This window comes from Alexandromys fortis, unplaced genomic scaffold (assembly GCF_014885135.2).
Source record: "Alexandromys fortis isolate MF-2015 unplaced genomic scaffold, M_Fortis_MF-2015_v1.1 scaffold_9, whole genome shotgun sequence".
In the NCBI taxonomy this organism is placed as follows: domain Eukaryota; kingdom Metazoa; phylum Chordata; class Mammalia; order Rodentia; family Cricetidae; genus Alexandromys; species Alexandromys fortis.
The window spans coordinates 20,656,779-20,669,667 of record NW_026067892.1 but is presented as its reverse complement, the minus strand read 5'-3'; the positions used below and the strand labels follow the sequence as shown (position 1 = coordinate 20,669,667).

At 43.0% G+C, this 12,889-nt stretch overlaps 1 protein-coding gene across 2 annotated transcripts in view; it reads left to right on the top strand.

The window, feature by feature from the left end:
• The window catches only part of Micu1 (mitochondrial calcium uptake 1), a 141,276-nt gene that overhangs the window by 76,963 nt on the left and 51,424 nt on the right, over nucleotides 1-12,889 (top strand). For both annotated transcript variants that reach the window (XM_050140015.1, XM_050140016.1), the window contains exons 7-8: nucleotides 3,620-3,702; nucleotides 4,818-5,015. In XM_050140015.1, coding sequence (XP_049995972.1) covers nucleotides 3,620-3,702; nucleotides 4,818-5,015 — 281 coding nt within the window. The remainder of the gene's footprint in view (nucleotides 1-3,619; nucleotides 3,703-4,817; nucleotides 5,016-12,889) is intronic.

Genomic DNA, 12,889 nt, shown 5'->3' with positions numbered 1-12,889 from the left:
CATTGGAGTGAGAACATAAGAATCACATTTCTTGAGAAGAAGCCAGAGAAAAGTGTTTTGATATTTAACTGGGGTTAGGCATGATCCCAGCATCCAGATAGAAATGGTTTAATCTGAAACCTTATCTCACTTCCTTTGTACCTCAAACACAGACTGCAGGTTGATGACCTTGGCAGAGGGGTCAGAGGCCAGCAGAACATCAGGAACATCTCCTGCTTTGCTCAGGTTTTACTCCTCTTGACCAAACCCAGGTGAAGGTCATGGTCTTCCACCAGCAGCCACTTGCACAAGGCTAGTCCAAAGCCATTTGCAGAAGGCTAGCCCAATGTCACTGCTTGCTCTGGTGATCAAAGCCACCTTCTGCATCTTTCACAATACAGAGCAGAACCAATCTGCATCCACCCCCAGCAGCCCGCAGCCTATACCACTCTCAATGCCAGCAAGCCCTGACCAGTCATTTTGGGGGGTTTGGGCTTTTCTTTCTTTTTGTATGTTTGTTGTTGTTGTTAATTTCATGTGTATGTGTGTTTTACTTCTTTGTATGTCCATACACTGTGTACAAGCCAGGCTCTAGAAGAGCTAGAAGAGGAAGCCATATCCCCTGGAACCGGAGTTACAGTTATGAGCCATCATGTGGGTGCAGGAAACTCAGGCCCACTTCAAAGGCAGCCAGCGCTCTTAACTGCTGAACCATCTCTGCGGTCCCTTCTGTTTTGTTTTATTCTTTAAACCTGTGAGATTGTAGGTACAAAATTCACCAATAAATAGATTAAATTGTCCATCTTAAGACTTGATTCAAGCTGGGCATGGTGGCTCTTTCCTTTAATCCCAGTGCAGGCAGGTGGATCTATGTAAGTTTGAGACCAGCCTAGTCTACATACTGAATTTCAGGCCAGCCAGGACTACAAGGTGAAACCCTGTTTCAATAAATAAATTGATAAATAAATAAGTAAATAAATAAATAAATATCGATGTATACTAACATCTTGGTAGAAGATTAGGCAGAGCCATGTGGGTGCATTTGTTCCTTTAGTCCTAGCACTTGCGAGGCAGAGGCAGGCAGATCTCTGTGAGTTTGAGGCCAGCCTGGTCAACAGAGCTAGTTCTAAAACAGCCAGGGCTACACAAAGAAACCCTATCTCAAAAGAAACAAGAAGAGGGCTGGAGAGATGGCTCAGTGGTGAAGAGCATTGCCTGCTCTTCCAAAGGTCCTGAGTTCAATTCCCGGCAACCACATGGTGGCTCACAATCATCTGTAATGAGGTCTGGTGCCCTCTTCTGGCCTGCAGACATACACACAGACAGAATAATATTGTATACATAATAAAGAAATAAATTAAAAAGAAAAGAAACAAGAAGATTAGACAGAAGTAGTCAAACAGTGGTTGCNCAGACAGAATAATATTGTATACATAATAAAGAAATAAATTAAAAAGAAAAGAAACAAGAAGATTAGACAGAAGTAGTCAAACAGTGGTTGCACATGCCTGTAAATCCCAACCCCTGTGAAGCAGAGGTGGGCAGATCTGTGAGTTTGATCAGCCTGGTCTACAGAGCAAGTTCCTAGACAACCAAGGATACACAGAGAAACTGTCTCAAAAACACGCAAGGGAGGGAGGGAGGGAGGGAGGGAGGGAGGGAGGAAGGAAGGAAGGAAGGAAGGAAGGAAGGAAGGAAGGAAGGAAGGAAGGAAGGAAGGAAGGAGAACCAATAAACATAAAGATAAAATTCTCCAAGCAGTGTCCTTCCCAGCAGTTGTAGTTGTGGCCTAAAGAGTGGGTATGAACCAGGGATGGTGGTGCACTGGAGAGGCTGAGGCAAGAGGACCAAGAAACAGCATCAAGTGAAACAGATAATTGGAAGCTGAAAGGCACAGATCCCACGGCAGCTGAAGCCAGGAACTTTCTAGGCAGCCGACTAGCTGAAAGGAGAATGGGCAGCCAGGAACTACTGCTGTCAATGGACTCACAGCGGGCTTGGGACTCTTTGGTCATGCATGATGTACACGCTCATCCATCATACATGCTTCTTTGTGAATAATTCTTGCGTTTGATGGGTTTGACTTTTTAGTAAAAATGTTAACTGAACACTTATTCAGTGGTATTAGGACAGATAGGACACTTGCTTTGATTTTGTCTCTAAAGCTCTGTAAGTTGAAAGCATAAAAGGAAGGGGGGTAAATATCTTAGTTCTCTTTACCAGAAAACTTAATAGTGTGAAGGAAAACAGCCATTAATTTCTGTTTCATTATGACGCCTGAAGTATATTAATTGTGTTTTGATTGCTTCTGGAACACTGAAGACTGATGGAGGAACTTTGACCACTCACTTAAGGGAACGAGTATTTCAAGCTTTGTGTATTTTTAGCTTTTTGTTTAAGCTTCAACATTTAAGGATGCTCCAGTTAGTAATTTGTGTGTGCATCTGGCATGTTGGAGCGGGGGCTGAATGGCTTACAGAATGCCTTTCTGTCCTCCCAGTAGCAGGGATAATGAGGAAACGCACAGACGGGAGCAGAAGGACACCTTACAGCCAAGTGACGTACGTAGAACAGTGCAGACCCTTAGAAAACCAGAGCGAAAAGCCAGCGCGTTTCAAGGCGAGAGCAGAGGTCTAGACGCTGACATTCTTGCCTTGCCGCAGTATGTCTCATCGCAGACAGGCTTCCTCACTCAGTAAACAATAGTATCTTCACAACACTTGCTGTGCGTGCTCGGCATGCCTAACCAGTAACAACCAAATGGTGGGAAAGAGTATCATGCAGCGATAGAGGGACACTCTGAAAGGCAAAGCTGAAGTATTTAAGAAGAGGGGCTCAGGGGCACGAAAGAGGGCTCAGTGGTTAAGAACACTTGCTGCTCTTGAAGAGGACTCAGGTTTGATTCCCAGCACCCACACAACAGCTCACAACCAGCTGTAACTCCAGCCCCAGGGAATCTGATGCCCTCTTCTGGCCTCCACGGGCACTACTGCACAATGTTCTGTACAGACATACATGCAGGCAAAACACCTTTACATATAAAATGATCATTTAAAAATTGTAAAAAGGGGCTGGAGAGATGGCTCAGAGGTTAAGAGCATTTATTGCTCTTCCAGAGGTCCTGAGTTCAATTCCCAGCAACCACATGGTGGCTCACAACCATCTGTAATGATGTATGGTGCCCTCTTCTGGCCTGCAGGCATACAAGCAGACAGAATACTGTATACATAATAAATAAATAAATAAATAAATAAATATTAAAAAAATTGTAAAAAGGTAGCTGGGCAGTGGTGATGCATGCCTTTAATCCCAGCACTCAGGAGGCAGAGGTAGGAAGATCTCTGTGAGTTCAAGGCTAGCCTGGTCTACAAGAGTTAGTTCCAGAACAGACTCCAAAGCTACAGAGAAACCCTGTCTCGAAAAACTAAAAAAAAAAAGAGTCGAAATACAAAAACAGGCACCTGCTGTCTTTACTGAGCACAAGCCCCTTCCAGAATTTCGAGGAGCTATCCCTTGATCTAGACATTGTCACTTTATGGCTTGGGTATTACTTTCATGCTAAGCCGTTTTTCTGAAGTGGTTTGTGTTTTGACCAATGTGTTCTTTCCATTATTCTCCTTTGCTCTTTTTCTACTTGTAGCTCCTCAGAGAAATTTTGAAATTGCTTTCAAGATGTTCGACTTGAATGGAGATGGAGAAGTAGACATGGAGGAGTTTGAGCAGGCAAGTGGTACCGGCTTCCTTTGTTCGCATTTCTTAGCCAGTGGGGGTGAGCGATGAGTGTCAGCCGGGGTGAGAGCAGAGACAGCCACAGTCTTATGAAGAAAGCTCCCCTGCAGGTGGAGGCCACTCTTACCAGTCCTCAAAACCAACCCTTCGCAAAGATTGAACAGATTCTCTTGTTTCATACCCACTCTGTATGTGATGAGTCACTCTGAAATATTTAGATGTTAAGAATTTGCTATCACATGTACTCACTCATAGGTGGTTTTTAAACATAAAGCAAAGAAAGCCATCATACAAACCACAATCCCAGAGAATTATGATAACAATGCAGACACTAAGAGAGACTTACATAGATCTAATCTACATGGGAAATAGAAAGTAGAAAAAGACAAGATCTCCTGAGTAAATTGGAAGCATGGGGACCTTGGGAGAGGGTTGAAGCGGGGGAGAGGCAGGGAAGGGAGCAGAGAAAAATGTAGAGCTCAATAAATAAAAAAAAAAAAAAGAATTTGCACATAGGGCTGGAGAGATGGCTCAGTGGTTAAGAGCACAAGATTGTCTTCTAGACGACCCGGGTTCAATTCCCAGCATCCACAGGGTGGCTCATCACCATCTGTAACCCCATCCTTGGGGATCCCAAGACCCTCTTCTGGCCTCCATGGGCGCCAGTCACACATGTGGTATACCAGCATATATACAGGCCAAACACCCATACATATACAATCATTTAAAACAAAAGAATTTTTGTACAGCCCATGTAGAGAGTAGAAGTGTGGGATGTTAAAACCTACTGAGATAAAATGTTATCGTGAGGATGACCACCCTGCTTGTATGAGAGGTTCTGCACCCCACCCCCAACCCCAAAACAGATCCTCTTCTCCCGAAGGCAAGTCCTCCAGGAGGCTTCCAGTCGCAAACGTGCCAGGCTTCCTGAGTCAGAATCCTGGCTCTCCTTGCTGCCACTACTCAGCTGTGTGTATGTGCCTTGGTCTCTTCAGCTAGGGAATGGGGATCACAGGACACAGCGCCCGAGACTGCCGCGTTGTGCAGCTGTAACCTCCCTTGTGTTTCACTGCCATGAGTCTCGGGGTGACGATGTGATTCTGTTGTAGGTTCAGAGTATCATCCGCTCCCAGACGAGCATGGGCATGCGGCACAGAGATCGCCCCACGACTGGGAACACCCTCAAGTCTGGCTTATGTTCGGCCCTCACAACCTACTTTTTTGGAGCGGATCTCAAAGGGAAACTCACCATCAAAAACTTCCTGGAATTTCAGCGAAAACTTCAGCATGATGTTCTGAAGCTGGAGGTAGGCGTTGCCTGGACTAGGTGACCCTCCGTGTGCACATGGAACCTTGGGGTCAGGGGCTGGAGCTGGAGGAAGGTATTGCCTGCACTAGGTGACCCTCCGTGTGCACATGGAACCTTGGGGTCAGGGGCTGGAGCTGGAGGAAGGTGTTGCCTGCACTAGGTGACCCTCTGTGCCTGTGCTTGAGACTTTCTTACAGTCTCTCTCTCCAGCCATGAAAACTGATGGGTCTAAGCCTTAGGGTTGGTCTGTGAACCAGGAGCATATGGGAAATGACATATTCTGCAGGAATTGTCATGGGAATCGTATGGTTCTAGGGCTTAAACAAAAATGAAAAGGATTATAAACCTTAGTTGTCTTTGGATTCCCCATTTAAGGAGGAAGAAATTTGGGGGTCAGAGCATTCCTACCCCTCAACGTGTTTTCCAGTTTTATGTTTGTTACGTGGAAGGCACCAGAATATAGAGAGGAGAGGAGATAATAAATAGCCCTTTCTAGGGAAGTTTGTAAGGATGGTAACAGCTGGAAACACAGAATGTCAGAATGAAGATCTCCGTGCTGAGACTTGCAGAAGCGTCTCACTGTGCTTGGGGATTTACAAGCTCATTTTTCCATCAAAGTATAGTCGGTCACGCTGTTAGGCCCCAGACACCCGCCATAAGAGTGCTGATGTTTTCACAGTGTGTCTTAACCAAGTGGGTTTGGGTTTGGGGCTATTGATTCTATTCACAGCCTTCATCAAACATCTTCTGCACATGCTTTCTGTCTAGCGACAAAAAGTTCTGACTTTTAAAACTTCCTTTGCAATCTCCTTTTTCCAACCTAAGCCCTGCTTTAATATTATTTGAAATTTCAAAACACTAAATGATGGCCATTTAATGCTCAGGAAAAGAACGGTGCTTCATTTTAAACTCTGTCTGTTTCTTCTCTGCACCCTGATTTTCCCATTCCTCTGATTTCCCATCCCCATCTTACTCAGCTATGACAGTTTGCAAAATCACAGGCTAATTCCAGGTATCTAAAAGAATGCTGTCTGATACTCAGGATCTGGGAGAAAGAATAGAGAAGGATGAATAAAATATTAGATCAAGCTTTAAAATTTATTATTGTGCTCATTTTTAAGTGATCTAAAGAATAATCATTACTGGTCGTGATGCACACCTATAATCCTAGCACTTAGGAAACTGAGGCAGGAGGATTGCCACGAGCGTGAGACCAGCCTGGGCTATATAATGAGTTTCAGACCTGCTTGGGCTACATTGTAAGACCCTACCTCAAAAAATAAAACACCAAGATGGACTTAGTAAGAAACACCTATAATTCTATCCTTCAGGATGCTGAGACAGGAGGATCAGAAATTCAAGGCCATCTTTAGCTACATTTGAAGGTCATCCTGGGCTACATGGGGCCCTGGAATAGATTTCTGCAGTCGCCCAGCACTTCTTCCGGAGGCCTGCAATAACTAACATGTGTGGCACCTGTGTTAAAGGTCTACGGAGCAGTAGCAGAACTGCTCTAACCCATCCTAACTCCCTTGCGCTGACGAAGAATGCACAAGACTTAGAAGCAGTAGAAGTAGCCGAGTGTTAGATTGCCAAGGCTCTTCCCCACTGCGTACAGAGGAATACATCAGTCTAGTAAATCGCTGAAGCTAATTACATACTCGGCTCTCATAGCCAGAAAGTTCATCATACTACCTCAGTTTTTAATTTTTATATCTGTTTATTTGTATGTGTGGGGCTGAGGACCAGAGGACAGCATATGAGAGTCACTGATTTTCTTTCAAAACACCACGTGTATCCAGGGCCCTTACTTGGGTCATCAGGTTTGGTGGCAGGAGCCTTTACACTCCGAGCCATTTCTCCAGCCCCGCCCCCCCCAGCTAGGTGCCATTTTGTTTTATTTATTTGTTCATTCATTTTTGAGAAGGTCTCAGCATGTAATTCTGACTGACCTGGAACTCACTCTGTAGACCAAGCTGGCCTCGGTCACGAAGTCCCTCCTGCCTCCGCCTCGTCAGTGTTGTCACTGAAGGAGTGTGCCACCATGGCCAGCAACGTTTTGCTTTCTTTAGTCGTACATAGAGGACTGTCTTCCAAAAACAACTCTGGCTTTTGCCACTTCCCTTGCCACAGGAAACTTTGAGATAATGGAGTTTGAACTGGAACTTCTCAGAACAGAGAAAACTAGTCCTTTAAGCCTTAGGACTCAACTTTGTGTAAATGCTCATGTTAGCACAGCTTGAACATCCCTTATCCAAATGTTTGGCATCAATGGTGGTTTGGACTTTTAATTTACTTTTCTTTTTGGATTTTGGAATATCTGCATGTGTGTAATGATATATCTTAGGATTGAACTGTGTGTTTTGATGTCTAAAATATATATATATACTAGAGATGCTATGGCAATATATAGCTTGTGTGTGCATATATATGCATATGCATCATGCTGTACCTTCATGAAATTTGTGTTCTAACTGAAATATTTCAGTCTGTTCTGCATAAAGAAGAAAGTAGTAGACCCCGTCCAAAAGTTTTTGTAAAAGACTTTGTGTGGTCTAGACGTTACATCCTATAACTAGATCCATGGAATGCACACCACACTGGTCTTTACAAACATCAGAACATCTGGCAGTTAAACAGCTTAATTTCTTAGCTTTAGAATCATAATTCAACACAGAATACAATCTCTAAAATGCAGTTACAGGATAAAGATCCAAGTGTGGGTACTTTACGAAAACTTGAAAGAACAATACAAACCCAGAGGGCAGGGCAGGTGGCTGCCAAGCCAGAATTTAGCTGAACGTTCCTAGAAACACAAATGAGAGTCTAAAGAGGCAGAGCCCAGGACTCTGAACTTTCATTCGGGGACTCAATAGAACTGAAAGTCCACTAATATGTTAATTAGCAATGGGATAAACACATACAGAAAAACCAGGCAGTAGTGGCACGTGCCTTTCACCTAGCACTTGGGAGGCAAAGGCAGGTGAATCTCTATTGACTTTGATATTGACTTAGGATTATTTATAGGCTTTGGGCCAGGAAATGCCAAGGGAGTTCCTATTTTCTAGTTAAAAGGTCCTCATATGAATAAAAAAACAGATGCTTTTTATTGGGGGGCAGATTAATATTAAGTGTTGTGTAAATAGTTATTCACCCTGAATCCATTCTTCCCTCATGATGACGCAGCCTGATGACGAAAGATCTCTGTTTTCACAGCTTTCTTTACAAGCTTTCGCCCATCAGCGCTGTGTCTTCCCGCCTAGATATGTATCCCTTTGAGGAAGTGTGACCAGCCGCTTAGATATGTATCCCTTTGAGGAAGTGGGACCAGCTGGCTAGATATGTATCCCTTTGAGGGAGTGGGACCAGCCAAAGCCTGCAGACTGTTGACTCTGGCACTAAGAGGCCCTGGCTAAAACTTCACTCCCGTACCTTCCTGACTGTGATATGTGAGGAGTTAGTTACTCTCGGGGTCTCTGCCATGGTGTCTACTGTTGTTTTGTGTTGTTTGCGTGATCCATGTGCCAGTGGCCTTGGGCAGGTCATAGTCAGTGGCACAACCATCCCAACAGAAAGTCCAGAAAGCTTTTATTTGATTGTGGAATCATTTTCTGAGAAGACATCTGGAAACAGCAGCAATTTGTGTTTGTCTGAAACGCTTTTAATTTCTTTTTTCAAAGTTTGGGTGATTTCTCCCTTCACTGAGCATAAAATAAAATCTCGTCACACTAAGAGGCAAATGGAAATGATTAATAAATCTCAATACCTTTGCTGTGGACTTTATAATTCCATCCTTCCTTCTGCCTCTTACTAGTTTATTTCATGGCTTCTCTCCTTTAAAACTTGAGATCAAGGAGATTTATGAGTCTGTTTAGCTGGTCCTCTCTGCCTTTTTCTCAGAACAGCAGTTTTGAAAGTAAGGAAGGTTTTATCCATCACTGTGCTTTTCCAGAAGGCTGAGAGAATGAGAAGTCTGTGAGTTAAACTCCTGCTCTGGCCCAGACCCTTTATGTGTATTAACTTGTTTTGAAACAGGTTCTCTTCATGTATCCTTAGCTAGCTTGGAACTCCCAGAGATGATCCATGCACCCCTACGCCCAGCCAACCCTTTTTAATTCTCACCAGCTCTGTCCAAGTTGGTAGCTGTAACCAGATCATAAGTGTAGAAGCTGAAACTCCAAGAGGTGGAAGTCATAGCTCCTTGTGGTAGTATCAGGATCCCATGCCAGGTGCGTGCCACGCTTACCTTCAGACTTGGTTTTCATTTATTTATTTTTCTCTTATCCTATGCTAGGGTTTCTATGGGACTCAAAACATTTGAGTTTTAGGGACAGAAAAAGATCAAAGTTCTGCTATTCTGCCTTCTCCAACAGTCCATTTTTCTGGCCCCTGCTACCCGGGACCACTCTTAGACGGAGAAGAAGTACCCTGCTGTCTGCTGTTTGTAAGCTATTGCCTAAACTGGCTCTGTAGTCCTGAGAAATAGTTAGCTGATTAAACTCTGAAATGTTTCATGCTCTTGAATTCTGATGGCATCTGTTCCCTTCTACCCCCTTTCTATATTGAGAACAACACCAATCCGCTGGGGATGGCTCAGGTTAAGAGCACTGGCTCCTCTTTCAGAGGACTTGGCCTCAATTCCCAGCACCCACATGGAAGCTCACAATGTCCATATCATAGCTCCAGTTCCAGGGGATCTGACACCTCTTCTAGCCTCCAAGGGCAACAACCAAACAAATAGTACACTGATGATATACCTGTAAGCAAACACCCATCACATAAAATAAAATTGAATTAAAGAAAGAGAACAGTAGCAACAAAAACATGGCTTTAAAGAAGCAATGTAAAAATGCAAAGTTGCTTTCTTAAAACTCTTTTTAGGTTAAAAATTCCATCTAAGGCTACCAGAAGCTAGTGAGTTCAGTTCCTTGGAGACAGGTGCCAAGTCTAATTCAAGTTCATATATTCATTGATTTCTTGAAGAAAGAAAAGTGTCAATCAAAGTGAAAGGTAGAAAATTCTTTGAAAGATTATGGTTAATTTTAATTTGGGGGGAAGGAGCTGTCATGTCAGAGAGGAGTAAAAACTAATTATACAAGAATAAAGACTGTAACTAGAATCTACAACAAAGAAACTGGGGGAAAAAAGTTGTGGGTCTGTGTGGATGCTGCATAGCCAACCGGTCACACTGTGGTGGCTCAGGAGGCGTGCGTGTCAGTTACCAGCCGATAAATCAGGTACCTACCTACAGTTCCTACAAGTCAAAGAACAATGACTGCCTTGTGTTTCTGGTCTTCAAATAGTATAGACATTAACTACACTTATTCAATAAGAAAAAAATAAAAGTGGGGCATAAAAAATATGCTAATTCCCAACTGTCAATAGAAACAGAGAGGGCCACAATGACCTGGGGAGAAAAGACGCTTATGATCTGGGTTCGACTCCCAGGACCACATAATGATAGAAAGAGAGAACTGGCTCCACGTGTCCTCTGACTGCCACGTGTGCACCACAACTGTTGGGCCTCACACACTCATCATATACACACAAACTTCACATGCAGACACATACACAACATACACACAATCATAATTAACTGTTAAAAGTAAGAGTAGAGGGGCTGGAGAGATGGCTCAGAGGTGAAGAGCACTGATTGTTCTTCCAGAGGTCCTGAGTTCAATTCCCAGCAACCACATGGTGGCTCACAACCATCTCTAATGAAATCTGGTGCCCTCTTCTGGCCTGCAGGCATACATGCAGACAGAACACTGTAAACAAAATAAATAAATAAATCTTTAAAAAAAAAGTAAGAGTAGAAAAAAATGAGAGTTAATTTGAATTTATTGTTGTTATATTTACTCTCCTCCTACCATAAGAGACCTGGAGATTAAATGCAGGTTCTCAGGCTTGGTGGCAAGTGTGTTTACATACGAAGCTGTCTTGCTGGCCTGTTGTTCTTGTTATTGTTTCAGTGCTGGGACCTAACCCTAAACTCAGACCATTTGAGTGCTCTACCGCTCTACCACTGTGCTTTTGTTTTGTTTTGTTTTTCTTTTTCGAGACAGGGTTTCTCTGTTGCTTTGGAGCCTGCCCTGGAACTCGCTATGTAGACCAGGCTGGTCTTGAACTCACAGAGATCCGCCTGCCTCTGCCTCCCGAGTTCTGGGATCAAAAGCATGTACTACCAGCACCCAAGTCCAGCTGTGAATTCCATGATAAGGGTTGACTCTTTTTTATTTGTTTTTACTTTGGCATTTTGAGACAGGATTTCTCAGTGTATCTCTGGCTGGTTTGATACACATATGTCGACTAAGCTGGCCTCAAACTTATGCAGATTCTCCTAACTGCCTTCCAATTACTGGGTTATAAGCATGTGCCACCAGGCCTGCAGGTCTGGAGTTGACACTGTTTTAATGATTTATTTATTTAATGTGCAATGATGTTTTACCTGCATGTATATCTATGTGAGAGTATCAGATCCCCTGGAACTGAAGTTACAGACATTTGTGAGCCACCATGTGGGTGCTGGGAATTGAACCCAGGTCCTCTGGAAGAGCAACCGGTGTTCCTAACCTCTGCACCATCTCTCCAGCCCCTAAGAGCTAACTCTTAATTACATGCAAGAAAACAAAATGGGGTTTTCATTGGGAGTGCTTTCTCTTTTATTTACCCTTTTGCTTCTACAAAGCAGAATATAGGTAATAATAAATTTATAGTTTCTTATTCGATCCTTGGTTTTAGCTTATATTTTTCAATAAAACGTACTTTGCTCCTTTAAGTATTTATAACTGTAACAAGCAAAGTTTATATTTAAAGGTTGGGGGGATTGTTTTAAGAAAACGGACCTATTAGGATAATAATAGTAGCAGTCTCCTCTCTTGTAAAATACAACTTTAATATTTAGTTTAAAAAGTAAAAGTACGGGGGCTGGAGAGATAGCTCAGAGGTTAAGAGCACGGACTGCTCTTCCGTAGGTCCTGAGTTCAATTCCCAGCAACCACATGGTGGCTCACAACAATCTAAAATGAGATCTGGTGCCCTCTTCTGGCACCTGCATGGAGGCTGAACACTGGTTACATAATAAATAAACAAATCTTTAAAAAAAAAAAAAAAGTAAAGGTACTTTACTAATAATTTTTTCCTTTGGGAAGAAAGCATGTTCAACATGAACAGCTTTATTCTTGTCAAAGTGTTGAAAGAAAACCAGAGCAAGCATTTCCTTAAATATAAAAAGGGGACTGTGTTGCTTTCACCAGAAACTGAGATATCAACAGAGCATTACAGATCGTAGGGCAGGGGCTGGAGACGTGACTTGGGGACAAGAGCACTGGCTGTTCCTCAAAGGATCTGGGTTCAGTTCGCAGTACCCACAAGGTGGCTCACAGCTCTAGGGGACCAGATGCCCCCTCTGTCTTCCGTGGATAATAGGCACACTCATGGTGCACAGGCATAATGCAGGCAAAACACCCATATACATGATACTAAAATGCAAAAGCAAAGTGTAGGGAAATAGGAAAATCAAACTTCCAATGTGTCTTTGCTTTTTCTGCCACTTAAACAATTTGATTATTCCAAACTAATGTCCATTCATATGTATATGTGCATGCATACTTACATACATGCACATGTATGTGCTCATATGTATGTATGTATGTATGTAGCTTTATTTTTTTCTCTTTCAAGCTCTTTATTTTGCTGTCTCATTCCTTAAATCTGTAATACTATCCACAAAAACAGTCGGCAAATTGGATCGGTTGCATGAGCCACGCACACTAGCAGTTAACCACAGAGCTGGAAGATTTTTGTTACTGTTGCTGTTGTTGTTACTGTTGTTGTTTTGAGCTTGTTTGATTGGGTTTGAGTATATATATA